Source organism: Vipera ursinii, assembly GCF_947247035.1.
Source record: "Vipera ursinii genome assembly, chromosome: 1".
NCBI classification, from domain to species: Eukaryota; Metazoa; Chordata; class Lepidosauria; order Squamata; family Viperidae; genus Vipera; species Vipera ursinii.
The window spans coordinates 169,719,380-169,745,404 of record NC_139512.1 but is presented as its reverse complement, the minus strand read 5'-3'; the positions used below and the strand labels follow the sequence as shown (position 1 = coordinate 169,745,404).

Sequence of the window (26,025 nt, the reverse complement as noted above, 5' to 3'; positions counted from 1 at the left end):
CCTCCCCGGTAGAACAGCTGATTTCGGAAGATGAAAGAGCAAATAGGCAACCCATGGAACCCAGCGTGCCAGTGTGAAGATTGAGTGGAAAGCTACTTCCCCAAGGCACATCTGAAGAATAAGTGGCAGACATTCCCCTGCAGTAGCATTCTCATAGGGCATTACCAAAGGGTGAACGAATAGTGGAAAAACTTTTGCAGAATCACAGCCCAACAGGAAGTTAATTCAGACTAAAATATTAGAAACCAGCTTATGAGGTCCATTCAGCAGTGGCAAGTATCTGAAGGAAACCAGTTTAGAGCACAAGTTAAACTTCTTTCATTTTATTTCATTTTTTAAAAATTGTATTTTATCAATGCATTTTTCTCAAAGCGGGGGAGGGGGGGTTTAGTCACAAAAGATATAAAATGAATACCATATCTCAGCCATAATATTTTCAGTGTATAGCAGCAATGGAACAAACTTTTCTTTAAAAAAAATATCTGTGTTCTGCATAGGGTTTTCGGTTACTCCTTTTGATTATTTTACTTAAAGACATTTATTGATCACATTTGCACTTTAGTATTAGTGGAGAACAGATGTCTACTTGCTGGATAGCAGCAGCAATAGACATAGCCAGGGACCTAGAACTCTGAAACGTTGGTTTGTCTGTAAGAGATTTGCCTTGCAAATTTTGCTTTTTAAAAGATCTCAGTATAAAGCATAGCCTATTGTTTAAGTCAGGGGTCTTCAAACTTGGCCCTTTTATGACTTGTGGACTTCAATTCCCAGAATTCCTCAGCCAGCTTGCCTGGCTGAGGAATTCTGGGAGTTGAAGTCCACAAGTCATAAAAGGGCCAAGTTTGAAGACCCCTGGTTTAAGTCATTCCAGTGTATTTTGAGTAGAAAGAAAAACATGTCTATGGAGATTCTAAGTCATTCAGTTGTCCCAAAGATGTTTTTTCATGAGGCAACTGGACTTTCTTGTTTTTGAGGGGCCCTTGGTGCTCTCTGAGCTTGTTTTTTTTTTCTTGCAGACATTACCCTAACTAGATAACATCATTAGTGCTCGTAAGGAGTGCTGTTTGCAGTCAGTTTATATTCTGATGTCTTGCTTGTCTGGGTGGTTGGATTCTATTCAAGATTTTTTTTATAAAAAGGACAAAAGCTTTGCTGATTGCTATGATGTAGAGCATACAATCCCCAAATAATATAATACCTTTGCACATTTTCTCATAGTAAGGGATTGGTTGTTATCAAGTTCCTTTACTTTATCCCAAAGGCGTTTTTTCAAACACCTTTCAGACAGCACCTTTGGGACAACCATGAGCTGGATGACTGAGAATCTCCACATTCTTCTTTTACTTAAGATGAGAAATGCTCAAATATCTCAGTTTAATCATCCATCAGCACAACCACGTGTGTGAAGTAAATCTCTCTTCACAATTCTCTAACTCAATGAAATCCTAATGCTATGTGTCACCATCGAACTCTCAAGCAAAGCAAAGTGTTACGCTAAATAACACTTGCAGCAAATTATCAGGATGCAGATAGCTTTAACTTCCATTAGTATTGGTTCTTTGGTTCAATAGAAATAGTACTTTGTATCGAACATGCATTTCTATTAGCTCTGTGTGAAGAAAGGTGGATATACTTTGATGCAGCCAGTACACTTAGCTCTAGAAAACACAGACATACACACACACACGGCTTTTTTTTGTCATAGAATGCACTGGAACAGAGTTCCGGCACCTTTTTTCAATGGATTTGTGCATGGTAACATTAATAGTATTAACTTACCTTGAACAAAATCCTAGTCTTTTAGATACACTAAAAACTGAAGGGTTTTTTTCAACTATAAAGGTAAACCTTGTAGGCTAGGCAAGGCGGCTTGTATGAGTTCCGGCACCCTTTTTTCTACAAAAAAATCTCTCTCTCTCTCTCTCTCTCTCTCTCTCTCTCTCTCTCTCTCTCTCTCTCTCTCTCTCTCTCTCTCTCTGTGTGTGTGTGTGGATAGATAGATAGATAGATAGATAGATAGATAGATAGATAGATAGATAGATAGATAGATAGAGATATCTTTTTTTAAAATCCCATTTATATCCCGCCCTTCTCCGAAGACTCAGGGCAGCTTACAATCTAAGCACAAATTAAATGTGCTTAGCAATAGCCTTCACTCTATGTATATGCCTGCTTATTAGGGCTTTCGCCCCCCCCAGCGGCATTGTTACAAAGTCAGCTTATTGCCCCCAACAATCTGGGTCCTCATTTTACCTACCTCGGAAGGATGGAAGGCTGAGTCAACCAATCTATATAGAGATATATATAGATATAGACATATAGAGATATAGGTGCAGGTTCGCATCCCACCAGGCTCAAGGTTGACTCAGCCTTCCATCCTTCTGAGGTAGGTAAAATGAGGACCCAGATTGTTGGGGGCAATTAAGCTGACTTTGTAATAATGCCGCTTGGGGTGTGTGTGAAAGCCCTAATAAGCAGGCATATACATAGAATGAAGGCTACTGCTAAGCTTGTAAGCCGCCCTGAGTCTTCGGAGAAGGGCGGGATATAAATGGAATTAAAATAAATAATAAAATAAATAAATAGATAATAAAATTCAGCAGCTGCTGAGAAGGCTCCAAACTAGCCATTCTGATCTACAACATAGGCAACTGAACAGCATTTACTGAGGTCACCCATTCAACAAGGCTTTCAATACATGCCAAAGACAATTCGTGCCAACCACTTCAGCACATACCATGTGGAATCTCACAGCATTTGTGGAAACTGCCTAGTCTGGTAGCCCTTGGTAGTACTGGAGGAGAAGGCTTCATCAAAGCAAAACAACCCTTTGAAGCTTCATAGAGCCTTATTCTGTAATACTAAATTACACCTATTCAAGCTGTCCTCAACTTATGACCACAACTGAGCCTAGAATTTGGGTTGTAATTCATAACAGTCATTAAGCAAGGTACGCATATGATTGCCTCACTCAATGATTGCAATTTTGAGCTCTCCCAACTGTGGTTGTTTAAGTGATGGTCTAACGTGTTTAACCAAACGATAGCATCTAAAGTTCTCCATCCTCCAATACCAACATGCACTCTTTCCATGGTATTCTTGCTGAAAGCAACAATTTACTATGATCAGCTCTGCCATCATTTCCTATGCACTTCCCCCAAATCTGAGCACAAACCATGCAATTTTTCCACATATAAGAACACTTTCCATATTACATTGTTTCACTTTCAATGGTTATCACATGGAGTGTGGGGGGAAGGGGGAGACCTTCCTGCTGTGAAATATGTGGTGCTCACAGGAATTTAACAGACCACATTTTGTCACTAATTCCACATTTTGGTTGTAACATGATAAAAGGGCAGTTGCAGACAATCCTGAAGATATGAGCTGATGTGTATGAAATTTGAAAAAAAGCTAAATGCTGTGGCAACCAGTAACAGCAAATTGTTAACCACACTGGGGACGATTTCAACCATTATATTGAACCCTTAACACAACTTTATACACTAAGTTGCAAAGTCCTGAACTGGCTCTTTAATTGGGATTGGTAAGATTCCCGGCTCACATGCCACATAGCTCTTGGTCATATTCTCCAATAAAAAATATACATGTAATAAGAAAATTATACCACAGTATTTTGTGTGGGTTGAAGAAAAAAACCCTGTTTCTTAGATATTAAGATGCAATTAGAATATAGGGACATTATGAAATTAATTAATGCAGTTACATTTTGTAATAGAGCCTTAGTTTTGGAACCTATACAAATATTACTGCATGGGCACTCTCCTAAACATTATTTGAAACATTTCAGTTTAGTAAAATACATTTTGGAGCCACTAGTCTAATCATTTTCTGGCTTAATAAACAAGCAATTAGTCCTATCTAGAAAATGGCATGCTTGGAATATTTTTTTTAGTAGGGATGATTTTTCAAGCTGAGAGAAGGTTAGAATAGAGGTTACCAGCAATCAGGTGCTCAGGTGTAATAGCTTAGTAAAAATGATTATGAATCCTTTTTACTAATTAACGGGTAGGCAATTTGGGTAAGGAAGGGAGGGACACATGACACTTGCATGTAGTACCTTTAATCCAAGCCAGTAAGCCCAAATAACTGCAATAGCAAGTTTATTCCTAGCCTCCTCCTTCAGCCGCCTCAGTTCCCTTCGCGCCTGTGATGTATTTGAAAATGAATTACAGAACATTCTGAGAGAGAAAAGACTTGCTTCAATTTCCCGATGGAATGAGGAAGTGAAAGAGAAAGACAAAAAGGTTTCATACTGAATCAATGTAGAACCTTTACCAGCTAGACTGAAATTTGCTTAAAAGTACAGCTGCAAAAGAGGCCAAATTCAAATGTGACAAATTAAAGCAGCTGGAGAAACGTTTCTATGGTCTAACTAGACAACTATTGTGCCACGAGGTGACTGGGAAACAAAGACCTGTCAGCTTTTTTCTTACCTGAGCTCCGTGCCAGTAGGCTGCAATGGTTGTAACAGCTTCTTCACAGCGTTTCTGGTGCTTCAGTTCACGAAGCAGCTTTCGAGCCTGTGAAGCAACACCCCATGCCCTCAGGTTAGCAGTTAAAAACCCAGTTGGCACAAAAAATCTGGAGTGAGGAAATGTTCATATGTTTGCCCCATCTCTCAAAAGGGTTATAAAGGCTTCATCGCTACTTTAATTAAAACCTCTGACTCTGTGCAATTCTGCTTAGTGCCCTAGCATGCAAGGTTAAAAATATTAAAAACTTTCAAAATTTATAAAACTAGAGCTGAGGGGGTGGGGTGGGGGAGTAGATAGCTTTTGTTGCCTATGAGATATTACTGGTACTTGAGTAGGACTGGTGCCTAAACTAGCTTTTCCAGACTCATTGAATTCTGCTGCTGACATGGAATTTTAAACCACAACCACTCATGTTTTAAAAACAATAAGTAGATGCAAGCTACGCAGATTATACCAAGACTTTAAATGGAAATGGGGGGGAAAGGGGGGAGCAGGTTATTTTAAGCATAATTCCAACCATGTTCCCTTTTATTTGATTAGTTTTGGCACAAAAAACTGGATGGGCTGTGATAGTTATTTAACCATTGAGGTAAGAATTAAAATTGACATGGCCTAGTTGCATTTCTACAACCCTGCCACTGGTTGTCTATTTGCAAATCAACCATTTGACCCAAGAAGCTGAATTGACAATGGAAATGCACTAAGAGGACAATGTGTCTAATGGCAGTATTAATTACTTTTGGGAGGTGAGGGGTGCTTGACTCCTAGCAACTGCTTGACTCCTAGCAACTGCCTGAACATGTTCCTAGAGTTTTCTTGGCACCATTTCTACAGATGGATTGTCCGTGTCATCTTCCTAGGGCAGAGGTAGGCAACCTCGGCTCTTTTATGACTCATGGACTTCAACTCCCAGAATTCCTGAGGCAGCATCGCTGACTCAGGAATTCTGGGAGTTGAAGTCCATGAGTCATAAAAGAGCCGAGGTTGCCTACCCGTGTCCTAGGGTGACACAAAGGGACTGGCCAAAGTTATCTATTTGGTTTCTGTGTCTGAGGAAGGACTACAACACAGGTTTTTCTATTCCTAGTCCAGCACTTCAGACCAAATTGGTATTCTTATTTATTTATTTAACTCGGGATAGGGGGGGTAGTGGCAGAGTATCTTACAGAAAAATAAATGTTTCGGCTTCTGATAAAATATAACTGGTTGATATTATGCCCCATGCTCTCCAGGAACATAATTTTAGGTTTCTAAAGAGATGGGAAAAACAAGAAAGTCCAGTTGCCTTTTGAAAAAGCACCTCTGGGACTACCAAGACCTGGATGACTGAGAATCTCCATAGGCACAATACTACCAGCACAATCTTTTTGTAGCCAGGAGTTGTACTTTTTCTCTTTTAAAGACCAAATAGCCATGGCAATCATAGAATGTAGTAAGGAGGTGGATCCCCAGAAAGTATTCCAGTGTATTCCAGAAGAGGAAGAGGCAACTCAGCCAGATATTATGTAGGAGAGAAAGAGGGTGAAGACAGTCCAATAATAATAATAATAATAATAATAATAATAATAATAATAATAATAATAATAATAATAATAATAATAATAATAATAATAAGAAGAAGAAGAAGAAGAAGAAGAAGAAGAAGAAGTTGGAAGGGACCTTGGAGGTCATCTAGTCCAACCCCCTGCTAAGGCAGGAAACCCTATACCAGGGGTGTCAAACTCAATTTCATTGAGGGCCGCATCAGCATTGTGGTTGCCCTCAGGGGGGCGGGTGGGTGTGGCCAGGGAGGGCGTGGCCTACTGGGTGGGCGTGGCCAGCTCTACATCGTTGGTATCAAGGGTGTCTATGGGGGCCTGGGCAGGAGTGGGACAGATCTGAGGGTCTCTGGCAGAAGGAGGGTCTCTGGGCCGGGGCCAAGGCAGTGGGGGCCGTTCCCTCACTGTTTCCAGGATGGCTTCGCAGGCCACATGAAACCACTTCGCGGGCCGGATCTGGCCCCCGGGCCTTGTGTTTGACATGTCTGCCCTATACCATTTCAGACAAATGGCTGTCCAGTCTCTTCTTAAAAACTTCCAGTGTTGGAGCATTCACCACTTCTGGAGTATATTGTATATTGTAAATGCAGATAGTAGAATCCTCAGTCTGGCAAGATTTTGCTGATAGATGTGAAACAATGAATTCAGCTTGTAAGATTCGCCATGTTTCCTTCTTGGTTTGGGCCTGACACATTCATTTAGGAACAAATCAAAATGTTTTGGCAAGTTTTGGGGGTGGCTAGTAGACATTTTAAAACCCTGTTCTAGCTGAGCTTAACACACTAAATTTAGGACTTTTTCTTTTAAGAAAATGTTCATGCTGCAAAAAAAAATTAATAATAATCCAGATTTTTTACACCAGATTTCTCTGGCATTAATTTGAAGAATGCACTATGGTAAGAAATACAGCTTGGAGCTACATCAGCCCATGCATGGTGACTCCTTGACACTGGGGTCCCTCACTCAAAATCCTATATTGCACTCATACAGTGGAAGAAAAGAAAGTCTACTGAAGCCATTCTCTAAACTCACTTTCCATCCTCTGATGTAAGACTGTACAATGATGGCAGAGCGCTTGATCTGCTGGTACTTCTTTTGTTGCTGTATTGAAAAAAAAAGTATGTGCATATAGAAACGTGTTGAGTTTTAAAATGCTGTGTTACTAAATAAACTGCACACATTTTCATTCAGTCTCTATGCTATGTAAGAAAGTATAGAGAGCACACTGCAACACACAATCCCTTCAACTGTTTTATTGTGATGTGTATTTTATGGGACTATCTTTGAGAATGCCTGCTTCTAAATGCAGTTGTTTCTAGAAGCAAACCTCTGCAAAAATAGCCCTATACCACCACTTTGACCATGACCATGATCAACTGCAAATAATTAAATTATGGTCAATAATTAGCACGATTAATAACTAAATAAGAGGCAAGTAAACCATCTTTTTAATTAGCAATGGTTTTGTTGTAGCTTCAGTGAGAGAACACTGATTTTCCCCCCCATTATTTCAACCTTTCTGTTTACAAGCTTAAAAGCTGCTGTTTCCCAAACATACTTCCTAGCAGTAAGACATAACCAAGAAATTTGTTTACTTTTCAAATTAAATTCAAAGTGTTATTTATAACCAAGAGGAAAAAAAATCTACAGTGAGCTATTACTTGAGCAACTGCCTTATCATTATTAAATTATAACAATGCCTTAATCTATCAAAATCCAAATCAGAAGATCCAAACTAATGTGCATTTTAACTTTCAATTACTTTCTTAATTCATTGGACATGATGTTAGCATTTGTTTTTCAAATTACTGTCATCCCGAAGGGACAGAAACAGAACCCAACAAATAAAATCCCATCTTACCGCATATTTTCTATACCAGGCGGAAATCACAATCTGACTTTTTTTCATGAGAAGAAAATACGTGCGGCACTTCCAGCCCCTGTAAATTTTTTGGATTAAGGTAGCCAAATCCTCAAGACGTTGTTTTCTTAGGTCTTCTAATTTGAAAAGCTATGCAGATTTGGGGAAAGAAAAAAGGAACATAAAAATAAAATTCAATACATGTTTACAATAAAAGTACCTTGTTCTCTAAAGAAAGTTAGATTGATGTGTTGTCTAAAATACCAGGTCTCAATGTACTAATTCCTTTGGTTCAATTATGAGACTCAACAGTTGACTTTTTAGAATGTATGCATTTTTTTTGTCTGATCATCTATTTTAGACCTGATTTATGGAAGAAGCAAAGAGAATGTCACAATTTTAGCCTTTAGATGGAGGAATCACATTTAATTTTTATTATTATTACAGATGATTATCCTTATAGAACAAGCTAGGATGCAATTCACTTTCCAGTGTGCTAGTTTTTATCTGATACAGTTTTTAAGGAGTCTACAGAAAATATTAAAATGATTGTCTCCATCTGCAGTCCAAACTGGTAAGATTATTATCATTCTCTTTGTACGTGTGTGTGTGTGTGTGTGTGTGTGTGTGTGTGTGTGTGTTTGTGTGTATGGGGGAGAGAGACAGACAGTCATAAGCAATGTCTGTCCATACATCTCTTTATTCTTGTCTAGAGTTCATAAAGTTTTGAGGAACATTAGAGCATATATTTTTATGCTACAATGATAAAAATAATGCTGCTCCATTAACCTCCACCTTGGTTCTCCCTCCCAAGCTAATTAATTTTGCCCTTCATTTCGTCAATCAAATTAAAACTCTAGCGTCCTAATTGAAATAAAATAGAGGATGACCTGTATTCAAATAATTTCTGTAAAGTGAGGAATATTACTTCACGTACAGTTCTTGGATTGCGGATGAAAATTTTTGATCTACCCAAGGAGTATTCTTCTTCAGGGACTTCCAGCTTATTAAAAAGGACCTCCACACCAATTCTAAAAGGCAAACAAACAAAAATACAAAGCATCTTTGTGAAAAAGTCTTTCTTTCATATGTTAACTTGGGGGCGGTGTCTTTTCCACTGACCTTCGGCGACAGCCCCGCCCAACCAGCCCACTTCTTCTGCAGCTAAAGGAGCAGCAGCTCCATTCCGCAGCTGAGAATGGAGCTCCAGCCTGCATTTTTGCAGTCAAAGGCCTTTCTGCAAGACCTCTGCAGATTTCGGCTGCAGAGGCCTTGCAAAACCAAGTTATGGACTGAATCCATACCTCGGTTATCTGCTGCAGAGGCCTTCCGGAAAGGCCTGACTGCAAAATGCAGGCCTGGGGATGCCGCAGAAGAAGTGGGTTGGCAAGGAGAGGCGTGGCTTCAAAATAAGTAGGTGCGGGGTGTGTGGGGAGCTTAACACCCAACCCTAGCTTGATTTTTAAAGCTTATTTTGGGGGTATGGCTTATATTAGGCCCACCCCCAAAAATCAAGCTAGGCTTTTTTGGGGGTAGGTTTTACTGTCAGAAAAACACAGTATTTCCAGCACTTTATGAAAAGATAGCTTTGCTATATAAACACTTTTAAAAAATTAGCCAAAAATGTTTACATCTCAGGTTTTTAGAAAAATGTCCCAACTATGAAAATGGTAGCCACTGAATAGACATTATGGTGATAATTTTATTTTATTTATTTATTTAATTGGATTTGTATACCGCCCTTTCCCGAAGGACTCAGGGCGGTTAACAGGGTAATTAAAACAAGAAATACAAAAATTAAAAACAATTTTGACCGAGAGTTAGATTTTTTAGACATATGGCTTTCTTGGCAGTCCAGGATTATTTTTTAAAATTTTTCCCAGCTAGTCTCTCACCCAAGCACTAACCAGATCTAACCATGTGGTTAACAAAGGTAGGCTAAGTGCTACCACGTTTATTCAAAATATCTGTTTATAGTCTATTGAAATATATAAATTTAGAGCAGGCTAATAAATATAAAGTACCACTGAATATAGTTATAAAGTACAATTAACACTGAAAGGATACCAACAATTTCACAAAACATTAGGAAAGGTGAGGAAAACCCTCTCCAAATATTAAAAAAATGTAATATAAAAATGAAAACATAATTGTCTTAAGAGCATTTTTACATGTCCTTCTTGCCACACTTTCCACACCCATGTGCAAATAAAGATAAAAGTTTCCACTGTCCAGTCCGCCTCTATAGGGCGGTGCTTATCACCGTTTCTTAACTGAGGGAGCTAGCGTTGACCGAAAACATTTCTGTGTTCATGTGGTCAGTATGACTATACGCCAAGACGCATGGAACACTGTTACCTTCCCACCAAAGTGGTACCTATTTATCTACTTGCTTTTGCATCCTTTTCAACTGCTCGGTTTGCGAGTGCAAATAGATTGCCTCAAAAAACAAAAAAAACAAAAAGAGAAGCTAAGTTGAATTTTCCATAACCCTTTAACTTGTATTAGGGATTGGCCTGCAACATGCAAAGCTGTCTCCTGAAACAATGATGCCATTGCTTGTACTCCAGATGTATTTAACAATCTATGATAGGCGAGAAACAGGCATCAATAATGAGTGACACAGAGGCACTCCTTTGGTTTCACTAGGTCAGTGGAAGGAAAATGCTGCAAGATCCTTAACCATGGATGTGGATTGTAGCTTGGAATGTATTATTTTGCTTTCTTTGCTCACACTGATCTACTCTCTGCTGAACATAACCCTGACTGAATGGTTCTCTCTATCTTTAAGCCAGCAATACTCAACTCAGAGTTTCAGATACTTTCTGAACTGTCACACCAGAAGGAATACGCAGTGTTGTAGCTCAATCTGAACTGTTTAACCAGAGCTAAGCAATCCATGTTATGTCTGTACCAGGATGCATGTATTTCTAGTAATTCTTACCTCGCAGGGCCTCTCCATTGTGGCCATGTCTCTTTGCAAAGCATTTTGTATCTTTCCAGGCAAGGCTCGTAAGTTTGACGGAATGCATATCCTGCCCTTCTGACTCGGACATTTTCCAGCAGACCCAAATATCGAACTTGATGGCACACAAGAGCATCACTGAAGATGTGTGCTGCTTTTTGGTCATTAGGTTTAATACATCTGCAAATCAAAGAGTTTGCTGAAAAAGTGCAGTAAGTAGAACAGAAATCTATTACTCCCACCAATTTTGTTACAAATGTCTATTTTTCTTTTATTTTTAATTTATTCAAAATGTTGAGTTGACATTGGTTTCTCCCCATCCTATGGCCTCCAGACACCCAGTCAGCATTGTGATTGCATCACTTGCCTGACTGGGGTGGAGATGTGTATAACTAGGTAACTGATGATATTGCACCACAATACTGGCAAATGATCTCACCCAGCAGTTTCCTGTAAATGTTAAAGAGGAGCCGAGAGAGACCTGAACCCTGAGGGATCCCACAATGCAGGGGCCTAGAGACTATCATCTCCCCTCCCAACTGAAACTGACCACAGAAAAAGGAGGAAAACCACCATAAAACAGTACCTCCCACTCCCAGCTACTGAACTGATGGTATCATGACTGATGGTATCAAAAGCTGCTTCATCCAGGGCTCTCCGCAGCTGAATGCCAACCACCTCTCAATAACCTTTCCCAGAAATGGAAGGATGGAGACTGGATAAAAGTTATCTAAAACTGTTGTATGCAAAACTGTTTTACAACCAAGGTAAAGGTAAAGGTAAAGGTTCCCCCGCACATGCGTGCTAGTCGTTTCCAACTCTAGGGGCCGGTGCTCATCTCTGTTTCAAAGCCAAAGAGTCAGCGCTTGTCCGAGGACGTCTCCGTGGTCATGTGGCCAGCATGACTAGACACCAAAGGCGCACGGAACGCTGTTACCTTCCCACCGTAGTGGTCCCTATTTTTCTACTTGCATTTTTACGTGCTTTCGAACTGCTTGGTTGGCAGAAGCTGGGACTAGTAACAGACGCTCACTCTGTTATGCGGCACTCGGGATTCGACCTGCCAAACTGCCGACCTTCTGATTGACAAGCTCAGCGTCCTAACCCACTGAGCCAAAGAAACAGTTTATTCATCTATTTTAGTTTAGAAGTAGTCTGTCCCTTGATGCAGGGAGCATTCTCTGACAAGGGGTGGTGGTGGGGAATGAAACATGTATGTGCTCTACTTCCTCTTCATCACCTAGAAAGTGTAATCCTCTAAGGAGCTATGCCAATGACAGCATCTGCAGAAACATCAACTTTCCATGGAAATCTCGATTATATCTAGATGAAGCTTGGTAAATTGCACGTAAATGTACAACTTACATGAATTTGTATACTGCAACATACAAAATTCTATATAATGTATTCTAAAATACGTTATACAAGATTTTATATCCTCCATTAGGGAAGATATAGATGAAAGCACATTTCCCTTGATCACTATTATTAGTAACTTGTTATTCTCTCTAAAATGTATTCCAATGTATTCCATAAGAATAATTTCCTAAAGTTATAATATTCTGCTTTTTCATATCCAGGGAAAGACTATAGTGGCCAAGGAAGCTTTTTTTTTACTGAGCAGATTCATCATTTTAAGCTCAATGTATTTTTCCAATTACAATGCTCCATATTTTGAAGAACAGTGGTATTTAGTTGGTGGTTTTAGGTTTTCCTCAAGTTGAGCTATAACTTCCTTTAACAAGACGATGATTTATAAACTCCTAATAAAATTGCTTAATCTGAAGAAATTCAAATCTATGGACACCCTCATTCTGAGCACACAGGCAGTTAGAAAAATATCATGTTAAGTAAGAATTGGAAGGAGAGAATTCTCAAATGAAAACATAAACGTCTTGGAAAACCTTAATAGTCACTTCTGATTTCACTCCAAGCCCTTGGAAACTTTCAGATTTCTTGTTAATGATTCTGTTTTAATCTATGAGACAGAAGTGTCAATTAAGTTTAACCAAACGTGAACTGCTAATAGGCAAATCTTCAACATTCATGATATAATTTAATGAGTATGTATGAACTTCCACGGTGTAAATATTTTTCTTTGGCCAGGCTACACTTCTGTGATAATACAGCTTTCAGCAACCTTAGAGACAGGAGTAGGTTAAGGACATGAGACTCCTGTGTGGGCAGGGCTAACTTTTTTTTTTAATCAGTTGTACTTAAATCTGTTGGCAAGTTACTGTTGAATTTCAGTTGCACAATCTTGGGACATTCTGGAAACTATAATATAAGTGTTTTTGAAGGCACACATGGCTCTTGGTAGGCCCAGCCCTGATTTCTGGTTAAATGTAATGTGTGAAGTTAGCAAATTTTCGGTTATTCAACAAACTACAATCAGCAAAGCATGGTTCAGTGTGATGGGAGACCCAATCTGATATATTATGTTATAGATGTGTTCAACATTCAAAAGAATCCATGGTTGTTCTATTTAGTTTGAGTCAGTATTGACACCTACTATCTTATTAGCTGAATTAGAACTACCATGGAAACAATTCCATAGTAAAATACTGATGCCACAGATGGCCAGAAAGTAAAACCTTCAGCACAAAAAAGAAGTAACAATTACAGCACAACAAAAAAAATCTGATTATAGCAAACTATCAATTATGGTTGCAGTAATTTTATAAATATAGAGCAAGTAGAACCATTATTCTATTACTCCCATTCATCTTTGGAAAGATCAAATAAAGCACAATCATATCCACTCAGTTGAGATACTATGAATATTCACAAAAGTCTTTTTGTAATTTAAAACTGGGATATATAAAAGTCAATTAATTAAAAAAATACTTCTTTTCCAACTAAATTATATTCAACTGATATAAATAAATCACTCTCTTTCATGCTCTCCTTTGGAGTATGAATTAAAGATTACCATTGTTGCAAGCACAATTTACTTCATTTCTTGAACTTTACCTGATGTAATTGGGATTTTTTGTTTGCAAGTTCCTCATCAATGTTGCCACAGAAGCTTTGAACTGGGAACCTGCTGTTGGTGGCCTCTTTAAATTAATCTTGACAGGGTTTCCTTCTGGAAATAGTGCTTTAATGAGGGAGTGGTTGGCCTTCCACATAGCTTGGGACAGATCACGGTAAAGCAGGTCATTATTCTTGTCAACAAACCCTTCTACCTGATACATCACCTAAAATAGCAAACCAAGAATCTAAATAAGCAAAGGTAATCATTCTGGGAGGGGAAAAACACACCAAGAGCAAATTGATCACATTATCTGAATGACTATCTTTGTATGTCCAACATTAACTATAATAAAACTCCATCACTTTGAGGCCTTATTGTAGTTCAGAAGTTTCTACTCTAAGCAAAGAGAAAGGATGTTAAATTGCACATCTCTCCTCAGGTCTGAAATTGCTGTAATATTTTGGGAAGTACTGGAATGAAAACCATCAAAGGCAACTCATCAATGGATGCTGGGTCTCTCAGGCATACCGTACCTTTATTTATTTATTAAATTTATTTGCCACCCATCTCATGGTCAAGTGACTCTGGGAGGCTTACCATATCATAAAACAGGAATATAAAACATCAAATATATTACAAGTTAACAAAAAACAGGAACCCAAACAAAAAAACAGAGTAGAAGTGAGATCTTCATCTTATTCCACCAACCACTTTCAAGGTGGAAGGCCCCCAAGCCAATTGGCAGAACCTGGTTTTGGGGCCCTTTCAGAAGGACAAGTGGATCTCATCTTGAGGGGCATAATGTTCCACAGGGTGGGGGCCACAGCACAAAAGGCTCTCCTCCTGGACCCCACCAGCTGTAATTCTTGGACCAATGGAGTCCACAACATACCCTTCTGTTGAAAGGAATGGGGAAGGTCAATCCTATTGGGGTAATATTTCATGGGATTTAAACCTTTATCTTTTTGAGGAGGGGGAGGGGGAATGTCAAAAGCAAGCATGTTTTCAAATATTCAAGGTTATTTGAATACCTTACCTTGCCAGCATAATGTTGAATTCTGAAGCAACTGTGTGGGAGGGAAGTATCGTTCAAGAAACGTGAACATTTGCTCATCCGGCTTTCAAAGTGTTGGTGAGTAGCACAGACCTGGTTCAATTTTTCTAAGAAGGTTTCATCAGTAACAGCCCCTGGCCGCAGACATTCTTCATCTAGCATAGCTATTATTCCATTCTGGTTCTGTTGGGTAATGTGACAGTTCATTTTATTATTAGGACATAAATATTCTATCATATGCTTTAAGAAGTATTTACACTTGGCTGCACTACAATGAAAAAAAGTGAATCAGATTTCAATAAACCCAATTTTTTTATCTACTCATTTAGATCACGTAAACAAGCATCAAGCAAACTATGAACAGAATATAACAAGCAGAAATAATATTTCTAAATATTATTTACCCGAATACAAGTTAATAATTGCTGTAAAACAAAATACAGCATAGATGAAACTGAAATATTAAGATTTGGACCTTCCTGTTTAAGCCTTCTAAGAGGCTTCCTGTCTATTTTCCCAGGATGTGAACGTCTATCTTTCCTCATTCTTCTGAAGATAGATAGATGTACCATCATAAAGATGGATCATGGCTTAGTAAAAAAAAGCCATACATTACTGTCACATAGAGATTTAAATAAAGGATATGCAATAACAACAACACTGATTCCAATATGAACTATTCCATCTGACTATCAACACAAAAAACGTTTCCACTGGTTGAAGCTGATTTAATGAATTGGCTGAGGACCCATGTTCTGCAAATTCTCAAGAGATTCCGAGAACATGTACTGTATAACATATATAAGAAACAAGGACATGGATAGGACAAATTCAGATTCAGTTGTTTCCTGGCTGGGGCTCCCTTGCATATCTTTAACGGAAAATTACAGATAATATTTTTAGGAAAACATGGGAACACAACACAAGTAAGAAATTCAGATGGTATGACAATGATCACAATTTGAAAAATGAAGACATGCAAAATACAGAATACTCACTGAAGAAAGTGACATAGCATGAAACACAGCTATGAATTGCCCCATTACTCATGCGGTCTTAGAGCCTTTTTTAAACAATGAATAGGAAAGTTCTGCCTGGAACAATATATTTACCTTATTTGATACAGAATAATATTATCCAAATATTGTTTTTTCCAAAAGACTGCACAATGTTTTTTATGGCCATATCTTACTACATATTCATAAATCCTCTACGGTCTCAAAGGTGCTTTTTCAATAGGCAACTGGACTTTCTTGTTTTTCTTTGAAGACTTTTTCGCTTCTCATCCAAGAAGCTTCTTCAGTTCTTGAGATAAGAAGCGAAACATCCTCTAAGAAAAACAAGAAAGTCCAGTTGCCTCTTGAAAAAGCACGTTTGGTTGACAACCATGACCTGGATGACTGCGAATCTACATAGACAAATTCTCTACAAGATTCTCATCCCACAGATATTCACAGACAATATGCAAAACATGAAAAAGCCATAATTAGCTGATTCCTATAACTTATTAAATTACATAATCTATAACCCAAACTGCAAAGACTGGGCTTGACAACATACAGCCCAGACAAGTAATTTTATAGCTGTGTGAGAGGTGAACCAGGATAGTGTGATTTGTTCTTCTAAAAAAAGTTCAGTAGAGACTCTCAGTATAGGAAACAGCTGATCCTTTGTCATATGCTAATTAAAGTATTTATCCATTTTCCACTGTTGCTGAGGAACTAACCCGACAGGAGAAGGACTGGGTAGGTAATAGGAATTGTTGGCACTTATATGCTTCATTTTCAATGAAATGTTATTCACTAAGTAACAGAACAGTTCAGAAAACTTATATGCTCAGTAATAGCATTATTAACCAAATGGTACTATATACCGTATATGTTGCAAGGCAAAATACATCACTTAATGGATCAAGGTTTAATGCCTTTCTTAAAAATTTTCTATACCTCTGATATAAGTTTTCTTTTTTCCCTTCCTGTATTTCTTTCCTTTCTACTTTTTGTGTATCATAGTAAATAAAAGTGCAAATGGTAGTGAGGACTTCCGGACCTGCGCAGTAGCGACTGGTTGCGGGCTTGCGGACCACCACACCCCCTCGGCTAACTTTTGTCCTGCCTGGAGACCCTAATGGGTCCAAGCCACCCTGGAGAGGGTGCCCTGGTGACTCTGGAATGACGGCGGTCACTCCGTTCATCTTGAGGAAAGCCTTCTAACCCGACAGGAGAAAGGCTGTATTTCATCGATCAGCCCAAGCTACTTGCAACCAGAGTCCAGCGTGCTTGAAACTGGGTGAGGAATCTGATTTTCCCTTTTCTATCTTACACTTAATTTCCTGGAAAAGATCCCCAAGAAACAAAATACCTCCAAAAGTGAAGGAGGGGGGCTTCCAGCTCATCCTTATACTAACGGAAGCGGCAAATTAAAATTTGTATGGAGGATCAAAATATATGGTAGTGAAATAAATTTATAAACTTGAAAGCTAAAATTTAATTTTGGACAAGTTTAAGACTGTTGAATGGTTAAGATTCTCATTTTAAAGACCATTGTTCATATTGAAAACTAAATAGATGCTGACAGCTAGTGGTGGGTGAAGATTATGACAGCTATGATTTCTAGAGAACTTGCCAAAACCTGGGAAAAGCTAATATGTGTTTGTGACCTTCAAAGCTTTAATAATAAATAACAGCTGTGACAAAAAAAGACAACAATCTGGGCTGCAAACAAAGAGAGAATTACAAACTTTAGGGAAAAAAATCTTTTTTGAACTCTTTGGATTACAAATATCTATTTAACTGGGACTCTAAAGCAGACATGTCAAACTCACGACATCACATGACGCCGCGCAATGTATTGGGACGGTTTTACCATTGCCGGTAATGGGGTGGGTGCGGCTTCAGGATAACATCTCTGGCCCGCGGGCCGGCAGTTTGACACCCCTGCTCTAAAGCTATTTGCAGATAAGAAGGAAAACTTCAACTTTTGGCCATCATGGATCAGAGACATGTGGACAGAACATACCAAGAAAACATAAATACCACTCAGGAGGAGATATATAGTATACTGCAATTAATTCAAATAACACTGAATTCAAATCACAAAGAAACCCAAAATAACTTTGAAAATACAAATCAATCTATCTCTAAGTTAATTTTATAACAAAAAAAACTTCCAGGAAACAAAAACAAAGATGGAGTAGACAAAACAAATAAGTGGACATAAAATTGAAAATAGAGACTCAAAGACGGAACTTAACAAAGCAAGAAAATATGATTTAATCCTAGTGGGGAAAATTTACAAGAAATGGAAAAAAACAACTCATCCCTTAAGACTACAAAATAAATCTGAGGGGGAAAAAACAGATTGGATAAAATGGAATGTAGAGATGTTGAAAACATCAGAGAGAAAGGAAGTGATAAGAGAAGCAAAGAAGGAGAAAGAGAAAAAGATTTTCAAGATACATGGAAAGCTAAAAGCCTCACATAAAGACACTTTATTCAATTTACTTCTTATACCTACAGCAATCGTCATGAATATATGGAAAAACTTTTTGATACAGCAAAACACATTGATCAAGAAATATACTAGTCAAAGGAAAAAGATCAAAGTGAAAATTAAGAAAATAGATGATGGGATCTACCAGAGAATATTTTAAAAAGAAACATTTATTTGACTATGGTTAAAGAAATAGAAAAGATTCTGAATTCATATGTCATTCTAAGAGAGATGAATTCCTTAAATAATACTGTATGCTTCCCACCTACCCCTTTTATTTCTTGATATAAGTAATATAATACTGCTGAAATGGCCTAGATGAAGAAAATGTTTTAGATAATTAAATGTGTTTGAATTTAGGGGAATTATAATGTATAAAAAAGAAAAAAATGTTTTGAATAAGAGTTAAAGGATTAGATGACTAGACACAGTAAATGGAATATTTAAAGATTAAATATATTTTAATCACGGTTAAAAAGAATAAGAAATTTTGGGAATGAATATATATTAGCTTAGGAGGAATATATATTTTAAGTAGTATTTTACTTTTTATGTTTCTTTACTCTTGCTCTTTTTTCCTTTTGTTTACTGTTTTTACCTATTCTTTAAGAAATGTAAAAGTGTTGAGATGGTTTATATGGGAAAAATGGATTTAAATTTTTAAATGTAATTATCTGTTGAGAAAATCTTAACCAGCAAGAATACTTTGAACTTTATGGGAGAAACAAATCTAAATAAGGACTGTAACAGGATATAAGATGAAGCAACCAGAATGATTAGATAGAAAAGAAATATTATATTGATGTGATCATTATTTCTAGGAATATTGGGAAAAATCATATATGTAACTGTTATTTATCAAAATAATAAGAACTGTATTATTTCAAGGTTTGCAAAGAAGACATTTTGGGGAAAAGGGGAAATCAACTAAATGTATTATGTGGATTATGGATTATAGAAACCAATTGTTAATAATTTTTCTTTACAAATGTAAACCCAGCAAACACACTGTTTACCAACTATTAAGTGATTTATGTTTTAAAAAATAAATAAAATATATGGAAAAAAAATGCAAACAGTAGTATATGAACAGTATCATTCACCGCCAGCTGAATTTTTGATAAAAAGAAAAAAATTATACACAGATACAATAAACAACCAATTAATTCAAAAGAATTTGGCATGGAAGACTTACATTCTCTATAAGATCACAAATTATAGCATTGTTGAAGTATTCAATGTGAGTCCATTCAATACCCTATAAAAATAAGGTTGAAAAGCTGAGAAAAAAATACGGCCAGATAATTTTAACAACACCACAAATATATAGGTTCCCCAACTATGCAAAGCTCTACCAAGTTCAATAGAACTAACATAACCATAAAGCTAACACTTAGTCAAAATGTATATACCAAAAATTATTGGACATCTGTAACTGAATGGTTCTCTACCATTATGTTTATTTTTCCCTATGCAATTCAAGACTCTGAAAAACATTAAAATTAGCTTTGTACTATACTCCCTGAGTATTCTTAAAGAATACTCTTGAATTAATCTAAAAAATAATTGCATAGGTCTCTGTTCAATATGCTTCCCTTTCTTATTCCATGCTCTCCAGCCTGGAATATGTCACTGTTATGCAATACCCATCAAGGGATATGACATGATTTAAGTAAAATAGAGTATATAAGATAGTAAGATATTTAAAGCTGACAATACATAAACCTTACTTAAACAGCCATAGAAGACAAACCATTTTCTGGATTATAAATCCAGACAGTTTAATTTAGTAAAACAGAGATTCTAAAACTGCGAAGGGATACAATGACAGCCTTATATTCTCTTCTCAATAGTTAATCATGTAGTAGGATTCTTTTAAATACAGGAAGAAGAGCAGCAATATCAAAAATCCACTGTTTGCTTAATTCAAGCATGTTTTAGTAAACTGTCATGGCCTAGAAGACCCAGTTTTTCTAAATCCTAAGAAAACTACTGCTGCAAGTTAAGATTGTAAGGACATTTCAATGTACTTTTTCCTTATTAGCATTAGGTGCTAATGCTCTTTAATTTTAGATTATATGAAATTAAAGGGTTCACAACAAGAAGACAATGTAAAGAAAACAGTTGCTATCAAACAGATAAACTTCTATTTTTATATTCTTTCTGGAAAAAAGTGGCAATTAAAATTATTTTAAATCATCTGACAAAAGCATATATGTCTCAAAAAAGGGAAAAAGAGAGGTTTTTGGGGTGTTGTTTTTGCATCCTCTCTCTCCCAATCACACTTATTCTTTTGGAGCCTCAGAAGCCTCAGATGGGAGTTTTATATTTGTTACAAATGCAGAAAATGCTAATGCTGCTAAACCAAACTGAGTATTATTGAATAACTGCCAGATGTGTTTTCCATTCCATTCCTCAATCTGTGTCAATTTCCCATGCACTTAATTGAAACAGATCCAAATTCCTTCAGTGCAAAGCCTTAGGTCAATAAACACTTTGCACATCTTGAGAGTATTTCTAAGGAAATGACTGTTTCACCTCACAAACCCCTGAGATTTGTCTGCCTTCAACCTTCATCTTCAGGAGGACAGATGCTCAGTTTAAATGACTCCATCAGAATGGAATAGATTACAGTTTGGTAGTACTAATTTTTGTAATGTTATCAAATCCTGTGCAATACCGAGCATCTCCAAAACACATTTTATATTACCTGTGCAATATTCTGGATGTTCACATCTACGCTTCCAGTATAATCTAATGCTTTGTTACTTCTGGGACCTCAACAAACCTTTTGCCAACCCTTAACAATTTTCATTTTTACCTTTTGGATCATTAATTTTGTTTCAGAAGAAAGTTACCCTTAGGATTCATTAACAGCTGTCAGTATAATGGAATAATTTCAAATCTTACCAGACTGAAAAAGAACAACTTTTCCAAAAGTTAATAAAGACAAATAGAGGAAGCTAATTATGGTAGGACTGAGAAGTTACATAGGAAACAAATTTATTACCTCTCGTATATATTCTTCTTGCTCCTCCTTTAGAGTAAGCTCAATGAAGATCTGCTGCAGTTTCTCATTGCAGTAGTTAATAATAAACTGTTCAAAACTGTTATCCTATCCAATAAAAGAAAAAAGTGTCATTAATCACACTTGGAAGGGTTATAAATCAAAAGACTTACAGCCTACAAGCCAATTTTACAATTTATTATCTCATGATAATCATATCAATTTATTCTGAATATTGCCTGATGGGCTTCAGTTACACATATAATCACTTTCTTTTTGGTGTTGGTAACAAACACAACTTAAGATTTAAGAGGGTTAGGGTTAGCCCTTTACAACATATTGCACATGTACACGTTATCCTCGCTTGGCAACCACTCGTTCAACAACGTTTTGTAGTTACAATTTTGCTGAATGAGGAGAGTAATAATAATAATAATAATAATAATAATAATAATAATAATAATAACAATAACAATAATAATAATAATAATAATAATAATAATAATAATAATAATAAAGTTGGAAGGGACCTTGGAGGTCATGTAGTCCAACCCCTTGCTCAGGCAGGAAACCTTATACCATTTCAGGCAAATGGCTGTCCAGTCTCTTCTTAAAAACCTCCAGTGTTGGAGCATTCACCACCTCTGGAGGCAGGTTGTTCCACTGGTTAGTTGTTCTAACTGTCAGGAAGTTTCTCCTTAGTTCTAGGTTGCTTCTCTCCTTGACTAGTTTCCATCCGTTGCTTCTTGTCCTGCTTTCAGGTGCTTTGGAGAATAGCTTGACTCCCTCTTCTTTGTGGCAGCCCCTGAGATATTGGAACACTGCTATCATGTCCCCCCTCACCCTTCTCTTCGTTAAACTACACATACCCAATTCCAGCAACCGTTCCCTATATGTTTTAGCCTCCAGTCCCCCAATCATCTTTGTTGCTCTTCTCTGTACTGTTTCTAGAGTCTCGACATCTTTTTTACATCATGGTGACCAAAACTGGATGCAGTATTCCAGGTGTTACGATTGGTCCTCAAATCTGAAGCTGTTGCGCTATCCCCGTGCACCTGAAGAGCTCTCAGAAAGTGAGGAACAAGATTCTCTGGTCTGATGAAACCAAGGTTGAACTGCTTGGCCTCAATTCTAAGCGTTATGTCTGGAGGAAACCAGGCACCGTTCATCACCTGCCCAATACCATCCCAATAGTGAAGCAAGGTGGTGGCAGCATCATGCTGTGGGGGTGTTTTTCAGCAGCAGGGAGACTGGTCAGGGTTGAGGGAAAACTGAATGGAGCACAGTACAGTGATATCCTCAATGAAAACCTTTTCCACAGTGCTCAGGACTTCAGACTTGGCCGAAGGTTCACTTTCCAACATGACAACAATCCTAAGCACACAGCCAAGACAACAGAGGAGTGCTTAAGAGACAACTCTGTGAATATCCTAGAGTGGTCCAGCCAGAGCCCGACTTGAACCCTATTGAACATCTTTGGAGGGACCTGAAAATGTCTGTCTGCTGACCATAGCCATCCAACCTGACTGAGCTTGAGAGGATTTGCAAGGAAGAATGGCAGTAAATCCCCCACTTCAGGTGTGCAAAGCTTGTCGCATCATACCCCAAACGACTTGAGGCTGTAATTGCTGCCAAAGGTGCTTTGACAAAGTACTGAGTAAAGGGTCTGAATACTTATGCCAATGTGATATTTCAGGTTTTTTTAAAAAATTAATTTACAGACATCTCTAAAATTTTCTTTTCATTTTGTCATTATGGGGTACTAAGTATAGATTAATGAGAAACAAATGAATTCCAAATCAGGCTGCAGCAGAACAAAATTGGCAAGAGTGAAGGGGGTCCGAAAACTTTCTGAATGCATTGTACTAATTGAAAAATCATTATAGTTTTGTATTTGGTATGCTCTCAGCAACTATCTTAGATCTGCCCTTTAACCTTATTAAAACAAGTATAATCTGTTTTGAATACACAGATAACTTTTTCAGCCATAAAAGTCACATGATCCTTATTTGTACAAAGGTTTGTCCAGGAGTAGCTTCTAAGCAAACATGATGCATGCAACAGATATCTAAACTTACCTGAGGAATTATTGAAGAGACTGCTTTTTCACTTTAAAAAAATTAAACAATTTGCCAACTAATTATTTGGGTGTTTCAAAATTTCTTGGCAATATTCTCTCTTCCACCTCACCCAATAAAGGAGTAAATACAACCAAAGGGGAAATGACTTATAATGCAGATGAATTTCAATATATGCTTTAAGTTTGCTAGCAGCAACATTTTTGCTTGCCATTTTTTAAAAATTTAATCAGAATGTATATCTGGTCAGAATTTAGCGTGTTTCATCCCAAACAGTTTTAACCATTCATGATTTACTGAGACTTTTCCCCTTATGTTAATTAATTCCTGACCTTATATGCTGATTTTAAAACCTTTTTTAAAGATCGGGGGTACAAATAAGTAAATAATTATATATTTTGCTAACTAATTAGTTTGAAGTAAAGAAAATACCTCAAAAATTTCAAAGCCATAGATGTCCAAAACTCCCATTACTTTCTTTCTTACTTTGGACTGTGCCTGTGAAAAAAAATATTTTCATGTTTAATAATAGATGGCAGTAAGACAGATAAATAAAAAGTACTGTAAGTTATAAAGAGTATCATGTGACATACATATTGCCTATATGCAAAAATAAATGATCATCCATTTTATCTGCTATCACTGAAATTTTATTGCAATTTGATGAACCATACCTTAATGCTTTCATTGATTCTGGTAACAAGCCAACAAAACAGTCTACTGTAAAGATTCTTTGCCAGAGCATCCCGTGCATAATAGGCCTAATTAAAAAAGAAAACAAGAATAAAAAACATTTAGGCTTCATTAAAATGTTTTCTGGTATTGGCACAGCATAAGGTGACAAGAGGGACGCGGTGGCTCAGTGGGTTAGGACGCTGAGCTTGTTGATCAGAAGGTTGGCAGTTTGGCGGGTCGAATCCTGAGTGCTGCGTAACAGAGTGAGCGTCTGTTACTCGTCCCAGCTTCTGCCAACCTAGCAGTTCAAAAGCACGTAAAAATGCAAGTAGAAAAATAGGGACCGCTACGGTGGGAAGGTAACAGCGTTCCGTGCGCCTTTGGCGTCTAGTCATGCCGGCTCCATGACGACGGAGACGTCCTCGGAGAAGCGCTGGCTCTTCGGCTTTGAAACTGAGTGAGCACCGGCCCCTAGAGTCGGAAACGACTAGCACGCATGTGCGGGGGAACCTTTACCTTTTACCTTTAAGGTGACAAGAATCAATAGCCCACTCATGGTCTGCAAATGTGCTTTAGAGAAAGTCTTTTAAAAAATCCTAGCCTAAGCCTTTTTTGCAATATCTGTTACTGAAGGGGAAAAAAAAAGAACTCACTACTATTAGCATCTGGCATTACCTGAGCTACATTTAAAGTTGTAGATACTTTCTCCTGCTTGGCTTCAACAGTGCGGAAGCTAAAAGCTCTTTCCAGAACTGACTGATCAATGCCTGTCAGCTCGCATATTTCTTTAAGCTCTGTGGAAAAAAAGAATCATAACATGAAACATACATAGTTTAAGGTGAGTTTTATTGTATTTCCAAGAGAAAAAAAAATATTCACTTGAACAGTACTTTCTTCTAGCAACTGGCTAGGCAAAACAGCTTCACCTCCCTTATTCTTTATTTCCTTATTTTGACTCTGCAAACAACTGCATAGAAATAGTAAGCATGCATTCAAATTTGCAGAATGATGTTGTATTTAACTTTATACCATGTAGAGGGTGTGTTTCCTTCTGTTTACCTAGTGATTCACTGAAACATACAATTTGACAAGGGATACTTGGCTTTGCACAGGTGTATTTTTTACCGATTTCCTTTCTAAAATGTATTTTTAAATATCTGCCATGCCATCTAAAATTATCTGTAGCTTTTTAAAATACAAAAACTACCTTCTTTAGCTACTTTCTACCTACCAAGGATGAAAATACTTTTGAGTGAAAATTGAATGCTATATTTTTAACAAACATGCTAAATTTACTGTTGCTTCATCCCAGCACTTCTAGATAGAGGACAAGATGCAAATTAAAACCCCTAGGGATCTGAAAGAGTCTAATCCGAATGTTTCATTCCATCCCTTATTCCATTTTAAGACATTATTATTAAATTCAAACTCTATGACTACAATGTTATCCAGCCTTTGGTTTTTTTGTCCAATCTATTTTTCTTTCATTCTTGAGTGCATAAAGTGCAGTAGTTCAAGACTTTTGTATCATTTCCAATATCAGATACTACTGAAGTCCATTAAATAGTTAAAATTAAGTCAGTAGTTTTTAAGACTGGATAAAGAGGGAAAAGGTTATGTAGTATAAGAAAATGTTTTTATTTTGTATATTTTTATCTTCTACAGACTAAATACATGCGAGAAAACCTTCAATGAACTTGAACAATAGTATGTAAGAATTTTTTTTTAGAAAAAAATCTTGTCTGATGAATTCTGAACAATTTCAAACTGACAGAAAAATACTTAATATACTAATAATGATTCTGCAATAAAGATTCTGTCATTGACCTTGAAATTAATACATTTAGAAAGAAGTCAAAAAATAAGTACTACTGTAAAC

General features: G+C 37.2%; 1 protein-coding gene across 4 annotated transcripts in view; it reads right to left on the bottom strand.

Moving 5' to 3' along the window:
- The window catches only part of MYO1B (myosin IB), a 138,810-nt gene that overhangs the window by 21,032 nt on the left and 91,753 nt on the right, over positions 1 to 26,025 (bottom strand). For 2 of the 4 annotated variants that reach the window (XM_083366509.1, XM_083366510.1), the window contains exons 11-22: positions 24,822 to 24,940; positions 24,146 to 24,232; positions 23,904 to 23,969; positions 21,397 to 21,501; positions 19,582 to 19,644; positions 14,877 to 15,077; positions 13,837 to 14,063; positions 10,843 to 11,043; positions 8,836 to 8,929; positions 7,899 to 8,048; positions 7,070 to 7,138; positions 4,458 to 4,544 (exon numbers count right to left, since the gene is read on the bottom strand). In XM_083366509.1, the coding sequence (XP_083222635.1) occupies positions 4,458 to 4,544; positions 7,070 to 7,138; positions 7,899 to 8,048; positions 8,836 to 8,929; positions 10,843 to 11,043; positions 13,837 to 14,063; positions 14,877 to 15,077; positions 19,582 to 19,644; positions 21,397 to 21,501; positions 23,904 to 23,969; positions 24,146 to 24,232; positions 24,822 to 24,940 (1,469 nt within the window). Of the gene's footprint in view, positions 1 to 4,081; positions 4,169 to 4,457; positions 4,545 to 7,069; positions 7,139 to 7,898; positions 8,049 to 8,835; positions 8,930 to 10,842; positions 11,044 to 13,836; positions 14,064 to 14,876; positions 15,078 to 19,581; positions 19,645 to 21,396; positions 21,502 to 23,903; positions 23,970 to 24,145; positions 24,233 to 24,821; positions 24,941 to 26,025 lie in introns of all 4 variants that reach the window. The other 2 variants (XM_083366512.1, XM_083366511.1) reach the window with 2 other exon arrangements.